This window comes from Myxocyprinus asiaticus, chromosome 3 (genome assembly GCF_019703515.2).
Source record: "Myxocyprinus asiaticus isolate MX2 ecotype Aquarium Trade chromosome 3, UBuf_Myxa_2, whole genome shotgun sequence".
Lineage (NCBI taxonomy): Eukaryota > Metazoa > Chordata > Actinopteri > Cypriniformes > Catostomidae > Myxocyprinus > Myxocyprinus asiaticus.
The window spans coordinates 52,360,735-52,383,389 of record NC_059346.1 but is presented as its reverse complement, the minus strand read 5'-3'; the positions used below and the strand labels follow the sequence as shown (position 1 = coordinate 52,383,389).

The following is a 22,655-nucleotide window of genomic DNA, read 5'->3' as shown; positions in this document are numbered from 1 at the left end:
AGCATCAAATCTCGCTGAGCTACCCAGGCCCCCCAAAAACAATTGTTTTAAATATTAATAAAATAATTATTTGAAAAACTTGTCCACCAAATCAAAGTTAGGTGGTGTAATACATAAGTCATTAATTCAATTCCTACAAACATAATACATCTATGTGTTTTGAACTAGAAAAAAATTAATAAGGGAATTAAGGAAATCAGAAATAAAGTTAGTTTTAAATTAGGCTGAAATAAATTAAAGATTGTTTTTTCTTATTCATTTTTTTAAAAAAATTTTTTATACCTGGACCTCCAGGACCCACTTTAACTACTATGTACTTAAGCATTCGATACAATGTACTTATGTACATACGTGTTGTTGCATTGTACTTACATTTAAAGCACCTGCATTTAATTACATCTGTAGTTACACTGTTAGCCTTAACCCCTAATCCTAAACCCGACCCTTCCCCACCTCAACCTCAGTAGCAGCAAATGTGAATCTTGTGAGAATTGTGTAACTACATCTTGTTCTGCAAAATAAGTACATTGTATGTATTTTAATATTAGTACATAGTAGTTGAAGACACCTAATATAAAGTGCGACTGACCTCCAAACAGTGACATCAAATGATCATCAAAAATGGACAGTTGATTATTGTGATCTGAATAAAAAGGCAAGAGTTTTAAGCAAGAAAGTCTTATTTAATAACATTTTATTCATAAAATATATATGTAAAATCACACTGAATTATAGCAATACTCAAGCAATACTTAGCGTTGGTGGTCTCAAAGATAAGAACCACAGCATCAGTAACACTGTGTGCATGTGGTAGGAAAATATATAAATAAATAATAATAAAAAACATCAATACAAAATGGAAATTCTTTCCGTCATGAAAAAACATCAAACGGGCGGTTCCACTGCATACCTTTGTAAAAATACAACACCCTTCTTTTCAAAATTAGGGCCTGTGTGAACAATCCCTTACAGTTGAAAGAAATAAGCAGACTGTACATGGCTGCAGGTTGTGTTGAAATCACATTTCTAATCACAAGGCTCAGAGTCTTTTGGGGACAACTGCAGATATTTGACAGACTTTCAAAGCTGTAGGTTATAGGTCTATAACTACTTTCAGACCACATCAAAATAAAATATGTGGCCTTGCTTGCATTCTCAAACAATAGGAAAAAGTATGCAGTACAATGGAATGATAAAACTAAAGCCAATCCATGTCCAATCTGGCAAGCTCATCTCTTTATTAGCAGAACAGAAACGTGGTGGGGGGTCTAAAAATGCTTTACTCACGTCAACCAGATATTACACCTGCAAAACAGATGCATAGATTCACTGCAAACATTTATCAAACCTCAAAACTGAGCTCAGCATTGGATAAATAAATCTGCCCTTAAAGTATTCTCATGAAATCAAAGTGGTTTTGTCCCATTTTTCACCAAATAGAAACATAAAATTACTCGCTTACATTGTGTTAGAGGCACTGCATGTTCTCTTCACTATATGGCATGGGATGGGATAAATGTAAAATCATAACAGGAGAGCCGGAACGGATCAATTTAACTTAATGAAAAGGTGATAAGGCTGAGAGAAAACCAATTTCAGCATGATAGTCCAAGAACAACAAATGCAAAAACACAAAGTTTAACATACTGTATATAAATGAAATAAATTAAGATTTTCAAAAGAAACAAAACACAAGGAACTGCTAAATATGGCAAGGTGCCTTAAAAGATGACTAAAAAGAAGATAAAGAATTTTTTTTGCTGTTTTTGGCAGCAAGTCCCTTAGCATTTCAGATACACAGGGAAAATGGTTCCAAGCTACTGATTTGATGAGCACCCAACTTATTTCTGAGACCATGAAACCATGTTCAAACACAGGCTCAAAATGACGGTAAGGAACATCTTGATTAGCGACGGTTAGCGAATGCGAGAGTAACATAGCTAGGCTGCAGCAATCACATTGTGAGGAAACAGAAAGTGCTTCGGTGAAGTTTAACTATAGTGTGCTCGTATTATGTACACACTCACACAAACACATTGCTCAAATGTCTTTTAGGTTAGTGCATTTCATTAATTTGAAGTCTCAACTGTAAATGCTACAGGAAAAACATCCATCTATTGCTAATTGTTCTAAAGTAAACAATGATGTGTGAAGCTCCAATTCTTTGCATGTGTAGACAACTTGATTATTACCAACATTTTTGGTAACCCAAAACTGGTTCACAAGAACTGAGAATGAAGATTTGTGAAAAAACTGTGCTTAAACCTCCAGGCCTTGGCGAGCAAAGTAGTCTTCCAGTTCTGTAAGCCTCTCGATAAGCATTATGTCAAGGTCAGCGTCATCTTGTCTACCCCTACGAGCCCTTCCACGTGGCCCCTTTACACGTAGTGGCCCCAGGTTAGTTTTAGCCTTGTGCTTCCGTGGCAGTGTAAAATCGGGAAAATCAAGAACTCGCTTCCGTTTCTGATGACCAATGCACACCAGAGCACCGTTCTTCTCTTTTGGCTCTTCAAATATTGTCTCCAGGCTTCTGTACAAACGAAAGTTTTCCAGAAAACGTTCAATATCCAGAAAAACACAAAAGCTTCAAACTAAAGCAAAAAGTAAATTGTGGGCGCAAACCTGTTAGGGGTTGGAGACTTGTAATTCTTGTTGGTGTAAATCTCTTCCAAACTGAATTCCTTTTTCTTCAACCTTATGGAAAACAAATGTACCAATTTGAGAAAACATTACATAAAGAGCTGGGCAATGTGTTTACGATATATTCAATATTGTTTTGTTTGCAATATAAAACTAACATAGATTGTGAATGATGTTAAATGTACTTTTTATTTGGCCATTAATTTTCCTAAAGACCTCAGCAGTATTTGCCGCTAGAAATGCGGACCCACTTCTTTTTAGGTGTCTTTAACTACTATGTACTTAAGCATTTGAAACAATGTACTTATGTACAGACATGTTTTTCCATTGTACTTATAAAGCACCTGCATTTAATTACATCTGTAGTTACACTGTTAGCCTTACCCCTAATCCTAATCATAACCCTACACCAACCCTTATCCTAAACCTACCCATACCTCAACCTCAGTAGCAGCAAATGTGAATCTTATGAGAATTTTGCAGAACAACATGTAGTTACACTATGAATACATTGTATTTGTATGTATTTTAATGTTAGTACATAGTAATTAAAGACACCTAATATAAAGTGTGACCGAAATACTAATTCATTTGTTCAAAATAATAATAATTAAAACCTTTGCATTTACAAGCACCACTCAAGATTTTCTTCAGCAAATGTCAAACAAAATGGATATTTTTGCTATTCTTCAACTCTTTTAAGACATTTCAGAGCAGAACCAATTAGATACCACAATAATATTAATCATGAGGGCCAGAGGAGTTGAGAGAGAATGCTCACCTCTTTGGTTTGGGAAGTCCCATTGGAGTAAGGTTGTTATCTGGTTTGGGAACTGTCTTGCGAATCCGAATTTGGGAGACCTTTTTGGAACGCTGACCTGGTTTCGCTCCAGCATTAGTATCATAGAGTCCCACCTAACAGAAAAATTAATTTAATTCTAGTGAAAACTTAACTGCACTACAAATCGTTCGGTTCAGCAATGTCACTATATCAAGATATTAATTTTCCAAATATATTCTCAAGCTTGCATATTCAGATATATATACATACTTCTTTTTAAAACTCTTTGTTCAAATGCTGGAAGAGAATACCTGGTTCATTTCTCTAGATGCCCCTCGACCATGCAGACCAGGGTATTTCACATTTGCACTGGCAATAGCAAAACTGGGCACAGATTCAGTGGGCGATCCATCCAAACGCAGAGATTTAGGGCTCATGCTGTGCCGTGCGGGGTGATCCAGACTCCTTTCTGGTGTGAGACGAATTTTTGGTAGATGACATGTTGATGAGGCTTTCCTGAACAAGTTGAAAAGAGCAGTGTCATTTAAAGAATACCCAGTAATTGGTAATATAAATTTAACATCTTCTTGATTTGATGGTCAATTTAGTAACGCTCATTACTGCAGATTGTACAACTGGCAGATGGATTGGCTTCATGCTTAAAACTGACAATGATGATGAAGGAATGAAACTGCAAAAACAATCCTTAATGGTGAAGTGTGCAATTTCTGCACCAATAGCAGCACCAAATGGATCAGCAAAAATAACCAATTTTTTACATTTTCTGAAGAAAAAGTCACTGCCATGCAACTAGGGTGTTCTGAGTGGTTGCATAAGCAATGTTTTAGAACTTCCGATAGACTTAAGGCTAAAGTATACTTTGGTTCTCCACATGCCGCTCAGTAGTCAGCGTGGATTATCCGTGTGCAACTCAGTTTTTCTAGCCTCACGTACCTGTAGGCGCCTTTACATGTTGTCTGCACATGTGCCTGGAGCTTTCAGACCTCAAGAGCATCACAAAGCATAGTGCGCATGCAATGGAGAGTACATGAACGAATCCGTACAGGCTTGTGGTCACAAGGGTATACTTTGAAAGGCTAGAATGCCAGGCTGTGTGCGCATAGTAACGGCACACGGAAAAACAAAGTATATCCTTGTCTATAGCCATTCAATTAATAAGAGATGCAGCAGAAGAGCAGCAGAGAGTCATCTCTGCAAAAAGCAGTAGTAGCAAAATAGCGTTTTTAGACAACTGGCAGAAAGTGCCTCAAAGTCCTCTGATCAAGTCAAGTATGACCGCGGCCTGGTGTCACTATTTTGTTTGCTATTTACAGAGACGCTGTGACAGAGACAAGAGATAGATGTGATATTTTAGGACACTTAATTTACTGACAGTGATGCTTGGATTAGCAAACACCACTAATAATAATAATAATAATAATAATAAGGAATGCACTAAGGCTGTCAAATTCAAAATGCAAATATTCGTCAAATATAAAATAAAAATGCACATTTGAAAGCTAAAATGAGCATTTGTAAGACACAATATCAATAATCTGACCAACTCTTAACAGCTGCTATGTAAGCTTTGCCGGATGTAACATGAACCAGAAATTTGCCAGCATTACAGATTTTAATGACAAATAAATGACATTACACTTGCATTAATCGCGTGGTGCCCATTTATACAAGTATTTCTGGTAATCCTTTTATGTGAATATTTAATGTTATCCTTGTGTGTGCCCATTTAGCCTACATGAGTATTTACGGTAATCCTGATAAATCGCTAACAGAGAGAGAATAATGAACTTTGAAACCAAAATGAGGCGATAAATTAACAGCATGTAACGAACATTAAACAACAAAACAAACACATAATACAAACACTAACCTCTGTATTTATGGTGTATATTTATGCTAGCAGCCAGACTGTGTGTGCGTGCATTGTGCACATGCGCATCTCATGCACAGACGCTTGTTAGCTCTCACCTGTGACAGTTCCATTTTACAACTTTTTAAATGTAATCATAATAATTATAATGGGAATAGATAAAACATTATACAGATCAGATAGTAATTCAACATTAGAAAAGTCTCAATCTTATAAAATACAACAAGCACATTAGTTTCACTCACAAACTAGTGTTTTCAGCCATCTCACATCACTCTTTGAGGATTATTTCAAGATCTATGCACCTTGTTACATTGTGCTGGGACTTGTTTTAATCACGATCCTTAGCTGTAAGTAATGATATGCTATTTTCTATATTCTGCTTATGTTTCATGAAGTAATGTAAAGTGAAAATGATTTTCCCCCAAGTTACATACATACATGTTTTTGTCGTGTTTGCTTCATGAAACTGGTAAATGGCATGTCGTTACTTATAGCAGATGATCCCGATTAAAACCAGCCCCAAAACAATGTAACATGGTGCAGAGATGTTGAAATAATCCTCACAGAGCGACATGAGCTTGGCTCGCAACACTAGCACGCCTTTTAACACTGTCAGACATGCTGTGTGCGCACGCGCACTGTCGCTGATGAGAGAAGCCGCAAGCAGTCAAGACATTCTGTGGCGCAAGCAAACAAACAGTAAAAAATTATCGGTGTAAAATATCGACGGTAATTCCACTATCAGCATAATAATAATATTTATATTTCCCGGTTATCAAACAATAATATACTAATCGATACCGTGGCAAGAAAAAGTATATGAGCCCTTTGGATTTAGCTGGTTTTCTACATTAATTGGTCATAATTCATCTTCATCAAAGTCACAAGTATAGACTAACAACACACAAACAATTACAATCTTTCATGTCTTTATTGAACATATCCCATTAAACACTCTGTGGAAAAAGTGACCACTAGGACTTAATAACTTGTTTGATCCTCCATTGGCAGCAATAACCTTAATCAAGCGTTTCCGGTAGCTGCGGATTAGACTTGCACAACGTTCAGAAGGAATTTTGGACCATTCTTCCTTACAGAACTGCTTCAGCTCAGCCATATTCTTGTGGGTGTCTGGTGTGAACGGCTCTCGAGGTCATTCCACAGCATCTCTATTGGGTTAAGTTCTGGGCCACTCTAAAAGGTGGATTTTCTTTTATTGAAGCCATTCTGTACTGGATTTACTTCGATGTTTAGGGTCATTGTCCTGCTGCATCACCCAACTTCTACTGAGCTTCAGCTGGTGCACAGCCACCCTGACATTATCCTATAGGATATCTTGATAAACTTGGGAATTAATTTTCCCCACGATGATGGCAAGTGGTCCAGGCCTGATGCAGAAAAGCAGCCCCAAATCATGATGCTCCCTCCACCTTACTTCACCGTTGGGATGATGCTTTCATGTTGGTTTGCGGTGCCCTTTTAATGCCATACGTAGTGCTGCGTGTTCTTCCCAAACAATTCAACCTTAGTTTCAACAGTACACAAAACATTTTCCCAGTAGCGCTGTGCAGCGACAAGGTGGTCTTTTGCAATCTTCAGGCACGCAGGAATGTTTTTGATGGAGAGCAGCTGCTTCCTTCTGTGTCCTGCCATGGACACCATGCCCGTTTAATGTTTTGCAATAGTAGACTCATGAACAGAGATGTTAATCAGCTTCAATAATTCCTTCGTCTTTAGCTGTCACTTTTTTTTTACCTCATCTTGGCTGGATGGCCACTTTTAGGGAGAGTAGCCACAGTACTAAATCGTCTCCATTTATACAGAATTTGTCTAACTGTGGACAGATGAATATTCAAGCTATTCGAGATAACTTTGTAACCTTTTCCAGCTTTATGCAAAGCAACAATCCTTAATCATAGGTCTTCTGAGATCTCTTTTTTGCAATGCATGGGGCACATCAGCAGATGCCTCTTCAATAGCAAACTCAAAATGCTTTTTATAAGTCAAAGTAGCTCTAACCCAAACCTCCAATCTTGTTTCATTAATTCAGGGGTGTCCAAACTTTTTCGGTCGGGGGCCAAATGCAAAAAAGGGTGCTGCTGGCCGCATCACTGTAATAATAATAATTTTTAAAAAATGTCTAGAAGCTCCTAGATTGCCACTACGCATAATCTTTATATCGTACACTTAATATTTTGCAAGTTTTAATCATAATTTGTGCTCTATGTTATGCTTGTGTAGGCCCTACATGTAAATAAAGGAGAGGGTATTTCACTCACAAAAAACACTTATAATGGAACAGTGATGGTCTTATACAAAATATTATACTCATTTATTCATTTTTTTTTTCTTTTTGACATCCATTCAGTGGCACTACAAAGAACACATAGAGGTGCTACTGAGTGTTGGGTGTGACCCATCACAATAATCAGAATCAGATCACATTTTATCACTTTACAAAGTGATGCAAGGGATTACTCTTTATAGCTATACAATTATATCTTCTGTTCTGTTGTTACTTGCATTACAAATACAATTTTAATTTGATCAAAATTATTGCGCTTAATTTTATTTTGTAGACGTGCATGTGCAAGCCGAGCGTGCGCATCCGGCACAATGTGCAAGTGTTTTAAGCACTCTCTTCTACGGTGTGTCCTCGCTCAAATGGCGCTGGGAAGCCTGTGAATCATTTTTCTTGTTTTAATGAAATATCAGAACAAACCAGTTAATTACAGTATACTTCCTGTTGCTACAGAGGACATTCTGGGAGAGTTCGGTTCGTGTGTCTCTGTGCACGCTCAATAAAATTTGTTCAGCTGCTCGCACAAATGCAGCTGTACTCAGTTGTATAATGTGAGGTATCGGGACGTTTTAACAAGAACAAGTACAAGAGTAAAGTATCTAACCTGATGTCAATCCTTTTATAAATGCATCAATCTTTCTGCGGGGTGCTTCATCCTTGGAAATAAGGAGTATTCCAAACTCTTGTTGAACTTTGCCAGTGGATGAAGCTGGTGACGACACAGAGCGCACTAGCGGATACGATGCGCTGTGAATAGCGGCTGCACGTGATAGTGACATCCAGTGCCCAGAATATGAATTTCATATAATTTCTCCATAGCGGGGTTAATTCTGTTCTATTTCTAAAGTCTCTCGCAGGCCGCATCGGAGCAGTCGGAGGGCCGCAGATGGCCCGCGGGCCGGACTTTGGATACCCCTGCATTAACTGGATGCCAGGTTTGCCAACTGCTGACTCTAATTAGTTTTTTTTTTTTTTTGGTCATCTTTAACCTAGGGTTCACTTACTTTTTCCAAAGCACTGTGAATGTTTAATTGGATGTGTTCAATAAAAACATGAAAGATTATAATTATTTGTGTGTTGTTAGCTTAAGCACATTGTGTTTTGTCTATACTTGTGACTTTAATGAAGATAAGATCACATTTTATGACCAATTAATGCAGAAAACCTCCAAAGGGTTCACATACTGTACTTTTTCTTGCCACTGTATATTGTGCATCCCTAATAATAATAACAATTAATAATGCATGGCCTCTACATGACTTCCGTATATTTGGAAACAATAATTATAATTACAACTTTGTTTGTTGCTGCTAGTGGCAGAGTTTTCACACTAAACCATAAATGGTAAGCAAAGATAATCAAAATCACAATTTTGTAATCAGCTATATGGTATGGGGCTCAAAGATATGCATCAGACTACTGTGCTGCAGGGGGATATGGCCACCGTGCTGAAGCTCTTTTCCTGCTGGGTGTAGCTTCTTGACTTGATCGTCGTGTATAGCTATTAATGAAAAGATGTAAATCAAAACGAGTTGAATTTTTTTTAGAGCAAGCAGCATGCATGCAATAATTTGTCAAGAAAGGGTTCCCACACATTTTGAACTATGAATTTCCATGATTTTGACTTTACCAGTTGTTTGTGATGATCAACTAATAAATATTTTTAATAATCTTATAGAGATTGCACTCACAAAGAGCAATTTCTAACTCAAAATAATTTAGAGCTGAACATAACTAGAACAACTTTGTCACTATAAAAATTTCCTTGACTTTTTAGGATTTTGTTTGTTTACATTACTTTCCCAGGCATGGAAATGACAAATCATGACAGTGGGAACCCTGTGACTTTCAGTTCATATTATATAAATCAACTTCCTTGCAATCAAAACAAAATTGAACAATTTATTTAGCATGCAAAACAGAAGAGTGTTATCAGTTCAACTTACTGGTGATCGTTGTCAAAACCTGTAGGGGCTGTATAGTCAACCAGAGGTCGGAAAGGATGAGACTTGCACTGTCCCAAAATCCGACTCACAACCATATGGACACCAGGATATGACAAATGCATGTGCAAGTTGAGTCGTTTGTGACGAAACCACAGTCTGAAGGAGGTTGGAGAATATAAAGCCAGGACAGTACTAATACCTGCTCCAGAGAAGCTCCCTTTGTTTAAAACAGACATATGTGGAGTGATGGGCCGAAAAAGTTGAGACAAGCTAGGACAACACACAGAGTCTTTATCCAGCAGCCGGTTGATAGGTAAAGCATGAGATGGATAAGCTAATGTCTGAGTTAACCGAGGTGAGATGGGGACTGAGTCCTCAAGAATTGGCTGCCAATGGTTGGATGTTTTTTCCTCCTGCTCATAAAAGGACAAAGAAAGCATTTCACCTACTTTAACAGAAGGAAATCCAGGAAGGTGATGTTTCCTACCATCATAGTGTTTGAGCTTGGATCGAATTCTACTATAACCAGTCAATCTGTCTTGCAGTACCAAGTTCTTTGTGGAACAGTTGCTGGACAACAAGCGATGGGCAGTTTCAGAGAGATGATTCAACAGTTTCTCAGTATCATGGTTAGACTTGAGTTCTAGATTAAATGCTTTTAAGGACCCATTTCTTGGAGCAAAGAGTTGGCAACTCGAGGGTGTTCGATGCGGTAATAGCAAACCCAGTGTTTTTGGGTCACCTACACGTTTTACCAATTGGTTCTGTAAAGCGAGTTCACAGTATGGCAGGATTGATGAGCCTTGAAAAGGGAGTTTTAATGGGCTATCTTTTGAGTATGAAAACTGACAACCAATTTTAGTGTGCTCCCTAACTTGCTCACTTTGTCCCATACCATCTACCTTTGTGCTATCTGCAGAATCTCCATAATTTCTCCCTGGCTGTCCATCAATTTGTCTTGATGTTGGGATGCTCCCAAAGACTGAAGGACTATTACTCAATGAGGTAGTAGTAGAGAGAAAAACACTTGTTGACAGTGGGTTCTCATCTTTTACGACCATTTTATTTCTGTTCTTTTCCCTACTCTCTTCCTCTTTCTTATTAGAAGTCTGAAAATTTACTAAGAGAACTGAAGAAGCCTTGGGTTTATCAGGGTTGGGTTGTGCTCCAAGCAGTTTAGAGGGGAAAGCGAAGGTCATTTGACTAAAGGACTGCTGCTGACTATTTTCACCCTTGTCTTTTGTGGAATTTGTCAATGCTGCAGAAGGATTTGATGATTTTGAAAATGAATAAATAGGATTCATTTCCATCTTTGACCTCAAGCCACTTGGAGATGAATATGTGAGAAACTGAGTGCTAAAGGAAGGCACCTGGGATTGTGCAGAAACATGTAAAAACTGATTAGTGGCGTCTACATTATGGTTGGATATAGCATTCTCCACACTATCAGTGGACTCAGCTTTCTGTTTAAAAGGAAGTTCCAAGCTGTCATTGTCATCTGAGGTGCTGAAAACAGAATCAGCCAATAAGCTTAATGCAACTCTGTCCTTTTTGGCTTCCAGTTCCATCTCCAGTTCTTCAAAGTCTGAAACAGGTGAGTAGTTCCCCTCCAAACAATTCTCAGTCTTTCCAGAAGGGCTAGTATTCAGCATTCCAAATGATGAACTGAAACCTCTGCAATTCCCACTTAGACCCAGACAGCTTGGCTCCTCAGGCTTATGGGAAGGACTTTGCCTGGACTGGGAAGGAGTCGATATTGCCCATGAATACATAGGGTCCTTCTTGGCCTCAGGGAACAGTCCACTATAAAGTGGCCTAGAAGAGGAAATATTTGAGATGATTCCTTCGTTGTCTTTCGGCATTTTTGTGTCCTCTCCTGTAAGCACACAATAATTAATGTTAAGAAACATAATTTATTATGTGAAAATTATCATGTGTTGATGTTTGCATCCATACTAAAACTACATTTATTTGCAAACATTAAAATTTACCAAGACTGCAAGCTGGTAAAACACTGCTTGCACTCAGACAGCTAGAGGACAAGTCTCTGCCCAGTTGGCCAACTTTACTGTGAAGCTGGGCTAAACTGCGGGTATAGGCACTGCTTTGTGAACACAGCTGGTCCATCCTCTTCTCCATTGCCTCAAGACGCTGGGTCAAAGAGCCGAGAGTATCTGTCAGCAGACGTTTCATCTCAGTTTGGTGGGACACAAGAAATCGTTCTAGAACTCCAAGTTGATCTCTTGATGGGCCATTTGAAGGAGCTGAACTGAAGTTGGTAGATGTCCATGGTCCTGGACCCCTTACCTTGCTCTCTGCAAAGTAAGAGATGTTGATTCTTAGCGTTTTTGGGTTCAATACAAGTTAATCGACAGCATCTGTGGCCATAATCACAGAAAGTAACTTCTGCTCATCCCTTGGAAAAATCATCGAGACAGTAATGCACTTGCAATGGAGTTTAAAAGCAGAAATGTGAAGCTCATTTTTGTTAAAGCACTTGAATTGTTTTTCTTAAAATGTGTATTATTTGAGCTGTTGAGTAAATCGTCATTTTTGTGGTGGGAATACGGTTTTAGGTGAACGAAAATCTAGTTATGTCTCATGTAATTCCTGTTTATGGATTTTTCTATATATACACAAGTCCTTTTCTTGTATCCTTGTGCATATCTTGTGTAAGCTTACTTTTTGTGTAACAGGAGCTGGAAATATTGGATATACTGAAAACTTGCACAGACAAGGTTAAAAAGCAATTCTATCACAGTCTCACATTAGCATATAATGTTCTGGTCTTATGGCTATACAGTGTATTTTAACGTTTATTATCTTGTCATGTGTAATTCAGTGCAGTGCATTGATGTAACCTCTAATTGTTCTTTTTTTTTTTTATAAAAACTGAGGGATGAGTTATTTATATGAGTAGTGGAAATTTTGCCATAAATGCTGTCAATAGAGCTGAACTTGTATCAGAATATTCCTTAAATATGGTGTTTGATAATGTATTGACTCACATAAGATCAAGATATTGGGAGCAATGACTTGAAAATCTACTAAACCATGATGTTAGGTGTGAACTGCTATTTAGATTATGACTGCTATAGGGATGTGCCAGGGTGGTCGACTGATATCGACTAGTTGTTCAACAAGTCAATTAGTGGGATCGACTACTTACATTAATATTTTTTTGTGGTGGTGGGTTTAATGAGATTCTCAAATTAACTGAGAGATGCCACTTCTCTGAGAGCGTTTTTGCATGATGATAGTTTGCCGTGTTTAACAGTGTATAAAAGTCGGCATGGTACAACAGTCTGCAAGACGTTTCGTCTCTTTAATGCTTAAGTTAGTCCTTTTATGAACCAATGCTGATACAGCCATCAAAGCGCTGCATCAACAACACATTACGAGACGATCACTGTAAATGTTAAATCATCTGCTGTGAGTAATGTTCTCATATCTGAGGTGCTTTGGAGAGATTAAAGAAATTTGCTGGTTCTGTCTGCCACTGCTTAAATAAATAGTTGCAGTAAAAAAAATTTAAACTGCTTGATGTCGTTGTAACAAAGTTCATAGTTAGGGGAAAGGAGGAAGCGGGAGACGGTGAATCCAACTCAAATGGTGTGTTTACTTTAAAGTCAAATCACGCTTTTCAGCTGAAACAGTTCAGCACAGTCTCTGGGTGTGTGTGGTAACTCTCTCCCCCCTCACTGGCATCCGGCCCGCTCTTAAAACCCGGCTCCACTCTCACTGCAATGACAAACAGCTGTTAGAGACAGTCATTGCCAGGTGATGATCCTTACCATTCTCTTCTCCTGATCTCGCTCTCCATTCACAAGCCAGCGCTAAACCACGCCCCCACCACCACACCCATCGCCCGACTCAGGCCAGGGAGCCATCTGGCCTGCCCAATACTTCCCTCCCCATTTCTGGAGAGAAAGTCCGCAACAGCCATCTGCGCCCCCCATCTGTGGACCACCTCTAACTTAAAAGGCTGAAGAGCCAGATACCAACGGGTGATCTGCATGTTGGTATCCTTCATGCGATGGAGCCACAGGAGTGGGGTGTGGTCCGAACAAAGGGTGAAAGCCCATCCCAGGAGGTAGTACCGAAGGGTGAGGACCACCCACTTGATGGCCAGACACTCCTCAACAGTACTGTACCTCGCCTCTCTCGCCATAAGCTTCCGGCTGATGTATAGCACCGGGCGCTCCTCCCCCTCCACGCATCGGTCTGTACAACAAAAGGGAGAGAAAAATCAGGAGCATGTAACAATGGCCCACAACAAAGCGCAGCTTTCACCTGCATAAAAGCTTGCTGGCATGGCTCAGACCACTGGACCAGGTCTGGGGCTCCCTTTTTATTGAGTTCGGTCAGCGGGCTGCTGACGTACGAATAATTAGGCACAAACCTCCAATAATTGCCAGCCAGCCCCAGGAAATGTCTCACCTCCTTTTTGGTCTTGGGTCTCGGCAGGCCGCAACCGGGCACACCTGCCCGTGACCCAAGTGGAACCCCAGATACCGTACTTCCACCCGTCCAATTGTGCACTTCTTGGGGTTTGCCGTGAGTCCCGCCCGTCGCAGCGACCTCAGAACCACCCTCAGATGCTGCATATGCCACTGCTTATCATTACTGTATATAATGATGTCATCCAGATAGGCAGCAGCATACACAGAGTGCTGTCTGAGGACCTGGTCCCTAAGGCGCTGAAATGTAGCCAGGGCCCTAAACAAACCAAATGGAAGGGTCACGAATTGGTGTAAGCCAAATGGTGTGGAGAAGGCCATTTTCTCATTGGACATTGGTGTTAAGGGGATCTGCCAATAACCCTTCATTAAATCCAATGTCGAATAAAAGCGAGCTGCGCCTAACCGATCAAGCAGTTCGTCAATACAAGGCATTGGATACGCGACAAATTTAGGCACTGCATAGAACTTTATATAATCCATACAGAACCGGGCCGAGCTGTCGCTCTTCGGAACAGCACCACCGGGCTGGCCCAGTCACTGTGGGATTCTTCTATTACCCCCATATCGAGCATGACCTTTAATTCTTCTATCAGTAGGTAATCAGTAGGGATGACTGCTTATCACTATCCCTGGGGTTGTTTCAATATGGTGTTTTATGAGATTAGTACGACCGGGAAGGGGCGAGAACACGTCCGAAAATTCTCTTTGCATCCGGGCCACGTCCGTAATTTGCGACGCTGAGAGGTGGTATCCGCAAGTGACCAGGGTGCCGCGATTGGCTTTTAAGTTCCCCTCGGCCCGAGCTCCTCCCTCTCCTGTACCACCATCGCCAAAGCCTCCCTCCACGGTTTTAAGAGGTTGAGGTGGTAAATTTGCTGTGCTCCGCCCCATCCGTTAGTTTAACCTCATAATCAACTTCCCCGACTCACCACTTTGTGAGTAATTTAGTGCTTGATGAGGTTAGTAATACAAGGACTTTATCTCCCTGTGTAAATTCCTGTAGCCGAGCTCCCGTTATACAGCCGGGTCTGACGTTCTTGAGCCTGTAGCAAATTCTACTGTGATAGTTGCCACAATGTGTGGAGTTTTGCTCTCAGATCAAGAACGTATAGAATTTCGTTTTTGCTGTTTGAAGGTCCCTCCTCCCAATTTTCCCTAACGACATCTAAGACCCCACGAGGCTTACACCCATACAATAATTCAAATGGGGAGAACCCCGTGACGGCTTGTGGGACCTCTCGAACTGCGAATAACAGGGGTTCAAACCACTTATGCCAATTCCAAGCATCTTTGTGCACAAATTTACAAATCATGTTTTTCAGGGTTTTATTAAACCGTTTGACCAAGCCGTCCGTTAGCGGGTGGTACATGGTTGTCCGAATCGATTTAATACACAATAATTCGTACAGATAATTCTGAAGAGTGCCTCCACAATACTATGTGCTGAAATATTGCGCATAGGCATTGCTTCTGGATATCACTTGCGTAGTCCACCAGAACCAACACAAAGCGATGCCCAAGTGCCGTCCACTCTAATGGCCTAACAAGGTCCATACCAATTCCTTTCTAAGGGAACCTCGATCAAAGGAAGCAGGCACAAAGGTGCTCTTTGGGTGGCCGGCGGATTCACCAGCTGACATTCACAGCATGCCGCACACCATCTGCGAACATCTCCACAAATTCCAGGCCAACAGAAACTGGCCATTTGATGGTTCAATGTCTTTTCCAGCAATAAGTAACCCGCCATCGGATTATAATGAGCCGTCTGGAATAACATTTCCTGACGGTTCTTCAATATCACTAACTAGGTTGTATCTTCCTTTGTCTGAGCATCCTGTGTCACTTACATCGTCACTGGTCATTTATAATAGAAAAGTACGGCTAGGCGAAAGCAATGTCTGGCTGAAGACGGTGACCATCAATCACTCTCACTTGGTCGAAGGCATGCCTAAGGGTACATTTACACGACAACGATGTACTAAAAACGGAAACGTTTTCCTTTGCGTTTTTGAAAAGTTTCGCGTACAGATGACAACGTTGTCAAAACGATCCCCATTCACACGGATCCGCGAAAACGACTAATAACGCTGTATTATGCATGCCAGGCCAGTAGTTGGTGATGTCACTTTGTAAAGAAACACTATGCGCCTGCGCACATAAACATTTTTCCACAGAGCACTGAAAACAAACAATAAAGATGGCGAAAGCATCGAGCAATTTTGTCTGGACGGACGATGAGGTTGCTTTATTACTACAATTACTTTGCTGGAGAAGCATCAATAAACTCAAAATCTTGAGCAGTACAAACACAGTCCTGTATTCTGCCATTGTAGTTTTTAATGTCTCGCGCGTTGTTTTGAAGTACTCGCGCGCATGCCTATAGACTGACACATAATACGCGTGCGCATGACTTCATCGTTTTCACAAATTCACGTTTTTTATGTTTACACGGAGACGATAACAGCATCGTTTTCAAAAACTTGAACTTTGAAACCCGTTTTCAAATGTTTGCATTTTCAGGCCCCAAAACGCCATTGTCGTGTAAACAAACAGCCAAAACGCATAAAATGTTTCCGTTTTTAGTTGAAAATGTTGTCGTGTAAACAGCCACTAAGAGTCTCCTCTCGCATCTGCTCCAGAGGGGAATCCCCGGCAGGAAATCCTCTAAGGGCTGGGGAAGCCAAGACTTCCCCCTCCCTTACATCATCCTGACACAGAGCTGACATAGACAGCCCCGGCTCCACCTCCCCAGCCAGCGCATCACAAATCCCACACCGAGACACTCTGTTACAAGACCCATCCGCAAAAATCTCCCTTAATAAAATGGAAAACGTTGGCCAATTCAAGCCCAAAATTAGCGGATGGGTGAGGCACGAACAAAATTGAATCGTCAGTCATTACATGATAATCGTGGACATGCACACACCATACCTTCACCTCATGACTAGCACCCAAAGCCTTGTCTTGAACCAGGCATGGATGGATGGAGGTTTGGCTGCAACCCGAATCCACCAAGACCTAGTATGTACCCCCCTTAATACTCACGGGTATGCGGTACGTCCCAGCTCGATTGGGGGCAGTCTGCGGCGCATCGGGGACCAGAACCAATGTCCCCACCTCCATCACCGGGCATTGGTCCCGGAAATGCCCGGGCTCCCCGCAGCTCCAACAGACCTGCCCAGGCTCCACGCCTGCGCCCGTGACAGCGGGTCCACCACCCTGGGAGTGAGAGCGGTGAGGGGCAGGGGAAACCGGCAGGTGGTTCAATTCCTGGAGCCGAGGAGCCGGTTTGGGAGGGCCTCACCGTATGGAAAGCAGGGGGAGGAGGGGAGACAAGAGAGTGAGAGAGGGAGATAGAAGGATCTCGGGGCTCGCTGGCTCCTGAAAACACCGGCATGTGGTCCTCTGCCAGCTGGATGGCCATTTGGAGGGACGCCGGGTCGGTGGCACTGGACCCACTCCGCCATCCCTCTCGGAAGTCGAGCGATAAACAGCTCCAGTACCACCAGATCTATGACAGCTCTGACGTCGTGTTGCTCAGCCAGCAACCACCTCCAGCAGGCGTCCCAGAGCTGTTGGGCGAAGGCAAATGGTCACTGAGCAAAAGCATTGGCGCTGCTGTTCGGGTGTCTGGCCGACCCGTTGCAGGATGGCTTTCCTCAAGTCTCGGTGTAAACCAGGAGTTTCTCCGCTGGTAACTGCTGCACCGCGAGTTGGGATTCCCCAGACAACAGTGGGATTAACCAGACCGCCCTCGGGTGCTCGGCCATCTGCATGCCCCTGCCGTCTGCTCAAAGAGATCCAGGAAGGCCTCCAGATTGTCTTGGGGGCCCATCTTGACTAGCGGAACCTGGGGCGGGGCGGTCGCGGGGTCATGGCGGCAGCACCCTCCTGGTGCAGCAAGCTCCCGAATATCCGGAACATCTGACTGTTCCGGAAGCGGATGGCAGCGAATCCAACTCAAACGGTATGTTTATTTTAAACTCAAAATCCCACTTTTCAGCAGCAACACTCAAAATCACACTTTTCAGCGAAAACAGTTCAGCACAGTCTCTGGGTGTGTGTGGCAACTCTCTCTTCCCTCACAGGTGTCTAGCTCACACTTAAAACCCATCTCCACTCTCACTGCAATGACAAAAAGCTGTTAGAGACATTATTGCCAGGTGATGATCCTTATCGTTCTCATCTCCTGATCTCGCTCTCCATTCACAAGTTGGCAATAAACCATGCCCCCACCACTACAGTCGTGAATTAGATGTGAACTTGCATCATTATCTTGCAGTTCTGTGCTTTTGAATGTGCAGCGAGGATCGCCCTGAAGCACTTAGTTTACATTGAAGTGCGTCATTTTGCGTTCAGGATGTGCATGACTGGTTTTGTGCCGCTCTGTATTGGAGCCTTTCTTATTTCTTTTCTTACTTGGATAGTTTTGTACAATAAGATGTTGTAGTAATTTAGTCTTTTTGAATGTCCGTTTGTTACCATGTTGAAGTGCTGTGCTTAGCATCAATATATCCCTCTGAAGCATGTCTGATTGGGGTCACGTGAACATAACAGACCCTAATTATAAATTTATGAGTTCCTTAACACCGACTAGTCGTTCAGACAACCCACCGACTAGTGGATTATGAAAATTGGTAGTTTCGTACATCCCTAGACTGTTTAAAACAAAGGACAATGCAATAGAATTTAATGACTTCTTTGGAATGGATTTCTTTTTTCTGACCACATATTTTCAACATTTTCAACAATCATTACCTTCCTCTGCGTGAGTATACATGTGCATGTGAGCTGAACTAGGGTTGAGTCCAAAGGTACAGCCTTTCAGATCAAACATCGTTCCGTCAGTCTCCGGATGAACTTCCCTCATGGCTTTCTCAAAGACTGAGGGCACTGGTCTGCCACCAGATTCACTCATTTCCTTGCTGGTTTCTCGGCATCCTGTGGCCAGTTGCTCCTGATATAGTGTGGACTGTGGAGCACGCTGGCACGGACCAGCAGCAGATGCAGGTACCTGCTCGGTCCCTTTCTGGTCAGCCAGAGGATTGGATAACATCATTTAAGGGACTGATGGGACAGGAGAAATGAGATAGATAAAAGTGAACATTAATTAAATTAGGTAAAATTCAGCATTTTACCACAACTCCTAATTACAATGTTATATAAAAATGAAGTAGTATTAATAGTGTCTGTTCCTAGATCACAGAGTCTTTCTTTTGACATATGGGGCTTTTCCACTGCACGGTACAGCTCAACTCGACTTGACTTTTTGAGGGTTTTCCACTGTGGATAGTACCTGGTACCTGATCATTTTTTTAGTACCACCTCAGTCAAGGTTCCAAGCGAGCCGAGCCAATACTAAATGTGACGTCAAAACCCTGCAGATCACTGATTGGTCAGAGAGAATCGTCACTACCAGCATCACTGGATTTGCGATGCGGGACATCAACCCGCTAGTTTTCAAGTTAGCAACAGTGACAGCAATATCATTTGTTCACGCAACTTTCGAATTGTAAAAAGAAATGGCTGTGCGCAAAACCACGCCATGGTCAATAAACGAGGTGCAGACATTCCTCTCGTTAGCAACGAACTAAACGAAAAAGTCTTTCAGGAAGTGACTCAGCTCTTGGCCGCACACGGCTACCACCGGACCTACCAACAGTGTAGGGAAAAGTTAAAAGTGACTACAGAACCATCAAGGACCACAACAGCCGGAGTGGTTCAAACAGAAGAAAGTGGAAGTGGTTCGACCAAATGGACGCTATCTATGGCAATAGACCGGCGAGCAATGGGAGGGAGAGTGCCCTGGACTCGGCATTGTTGGAGTCCATGATGGAGGATGGTACGTTTTGTTACATTATCTCTATATTCTGCTTGAAAGCTTCACTTTATTTAGTCGAACAGCTACTGGAAAGCTTGCTTCTAAAACAACCAGGCCAATTTTACTGTTACACTTGTGTAAAATCACCATGCAACAAATGCTTTATGCAGCACAATGAGCTAGTAGCTAACAGCTAGCGGTTGTGTTACTGTTTATGGTCAGTAATGTTTGTGTCGTGTTTAAGATGATGTCACGGCAGTAGAGGCGGCACAACAATGACGATTAGCCTATAATCCCACCCACGTTGAGGCGTCACTAAACTGCAGTGGAAAAGCAAGCTCAGAAAAGTAATGCGAGCAGAGTCGAGTCGAACCGTAACGTGCAGTGGAAAAGTGCCAATATACTACAAGGTATCAGATGCTAATACCATGATACTCAGATTTATACCATGGTATGAATAACTACTATATTCATATACCATGGTATTAAAATGGTGCTCCAAGGTACACCGTAAGCCTTGGTGTTGTCATTACTGGAAAAACCAAGTTGTCTTAATTAAGCATTACTTGAAATGTCAAGTTTTGGGCTCATAAATCAATTATCTTTGTTCCTTGAACTTATTTTTCTTACAAATCCATAGACTTATGAATTTAAGTGTTAATAACTATTGAGTACGAAAGGGGAATACCCACAATGCCTTGCGCTTGAATTATTTAGTTATGTTTCCTTGGTCAAAGGGAACATGTGGGGGTATTTAAATAGCTGTTATTCAAAAAGGTTTTAGCTTTTTTGTAGTATTATAGTTGTTTAATGTTTTGTCACAATTAGGGTGATTGTGTCCCTTTTGGTCAAGTTGGACCCTGTTAACACTATTTCGGTTCTCCTTGTACATGTGCAACTGAAGTACAGGTGTCTATGCATTTCAATGGAGAAATACGTTTAATGATCGATTGATCTAGAATTAGTTATAATCTTTATTATTTCAGCTGTTTTATTGCATGACCTAAATTTGAGTCGAAACAAATTATTAATTATTATTAAAGTAGAAACAACAACATTTAATTAGCAAATTTGAGTTAAGTCTACTTGCATCTAGTTACTTACCTTGACTTAAACAGTTAAGTTTATTCTATATGAACTACAAGTTAAGTGTCCTTACAATTTTAAGTTTGGAGACGCCATAACACAATTTAATTGATGAAATGAGTTTACTCAATAAATTTAGTAAAGTCAACATATTAGGGTTTTCAGCGTAGGATACTACAATAGACTATCATGGTACCGTATAAAAAAAAATACTTAATGGTAATACCATGGTACCTTATTTTTATAGAGTTTACTGACCCTTTTACCAACATATTTTCGGTTACATTCAGAGGTCAATGAATTAAGAGGAACCTCCAGACAACTGATTTAATGTAGTAATGCACAATACACGTGACGCTCTTTCTGACAAACAATCGAATAACAGCATGATTCACATTTGAACCTTTCAAGTATAATGCATTCATCAGAAAACTGTCTAGACAAATTACTGTCACTTCATAAACTGAACAGGATTCATTCAAGCACACCCGCAGATATCCTTACACTAAGCAAATAATAATATATTACTACACCATGCTTCGTAGTTTCATATTTCTCATAATTCTTCAGACATATTCTTAATTGTTTCAGTTTAATTCGTGTTCGCCATAATGATGGCTCTAATCAGGCTTCCCATGTGTATGTTAGGCCCCCGTAACGAATATAAATAAATCAAAAGCAATTCAGAAACATTTATGAAAGCAGTACCTCTGTTGTTCTCGTGTATAGCTGTCAGTCCCCTCACATCAATGTCTCCGGCGGTGAAAGTGTGCAGTTATATCACCGACGCTCGCGGATTCATCCTCCTGATTCACAGGTCAGATGTGATTTCTCTAAGCCAGTCAAAGTCATTTCCGGCCACCCTACAGACCCATATTCAGAGTGATGGGAAGATTTCCACAGCTACACTGAACCGCAACACGCCTTATCGTTAAGGTATCCATGGTTAATTAAGTATGTCATACATTTAACACATAAAGGTGACAGAATTCCCAATCATTGTAATATTTGCGACTGACGAGCACCAATGACAACTTCCGCTCTCTGTGTGGGTGCCGCTGTAAAGCGTGCTGTCATTGGCTGCTGCAGGAAATCAGGCAGCATTTCTACTGGATGCATGCATGCATGCATGTATGTATGGATGCATGCATGCATGTATGTATGGATGCATGCATGCATGTATCTGTCTGTCTGTCTTAAAATGTTGTTTGTCGTCTTACAATGTGTTCAAAAACATCTTAACTTTTGAAATGTACTGTTGTGTAGAATTTACTTGTTTATTTAATTATTTTCTGCCTCGTGTAGGCATAATGTCAAACAGTAGTCAGAACCCTCCCCCTTTAAGGGCAAAACACAATGTCTATCAAATAAAATAACTGATACGTCATAAAGCATTAACTGTGAGCTAATATGAAACATGGGCAAATTAGGCATGCTGATGAGTGACATGATATGTTTGAGAGAGGAAGTAGGGAGTGGCATACTTCATGTAGTCAACATTAGAAGTACAAACAATAAAAGGAATAGGACTGTCCGTTAATTCAGTGCAATTAATTATATAGAAATAAAGTGTTAAAAAACAATTAACACAATTAAACCTTAAACGCATACCTCGGGTTATTAGAGACCCTGGACCTCTTTAGTATTCCTCAATCTATCTTTTATAAATAGTGATATATATATATAATGGTTTTAGTACCAAAAGTTTATGGAGTCATTAGA

The 22,655-nt window shown here is 41.0% G+C and overlaps 1 protein-coding gene across 4 annotated transcripts; it reads right to left on the bottom strand.

The window, feature by feature from the left end:
* Positions 1–677: 677 nt before the first annotated feature.
* On the bottom strand, positions 678–21,967 carry LOC127426790 (uncharacterized). Of its 4 annotated transcripts, none has more exons than XM_051673826.1 (9): positions 21,642–21,967; positions 18,785–19,093; positions 11,555–11,878; positions 9,564–11,439; positions 9,038–9,118; positions 3,733–3,937; positions 3,422–3,555; positions 2,623–2,694; positions 678–2,530 (listed from the first exon to the last, which is right to left on the bottom strand). In XM_051673826.1, the coding sequence occupies exons 2-9, from the start codon at positions 19,083–19,085 to the stop codon at positions 2,260–2,262; spliced, it is 3,264 nt and encodes a 1,087-aa protein (XP_051529786.1). In that variant the 5' UTR covers positions 19,086–19,093; positions 21,642–21,967; the 3' UTR covers positions 678–2,259. The 4 variants fall into 4 exon arrangements, with proteins under 4 accessions (XP_051529786.1, XP_051529793.1, XP_051529801.1 ...); XM_051673833.1 differs by having other exon boundaries at positions 9,062–9,118; XM_051673841.1 differs by lacking the exon at positions 9,038–9,118.
* Between the last annotated feature and the right edge of the window lie 688 nt (positions 21,968–22,655).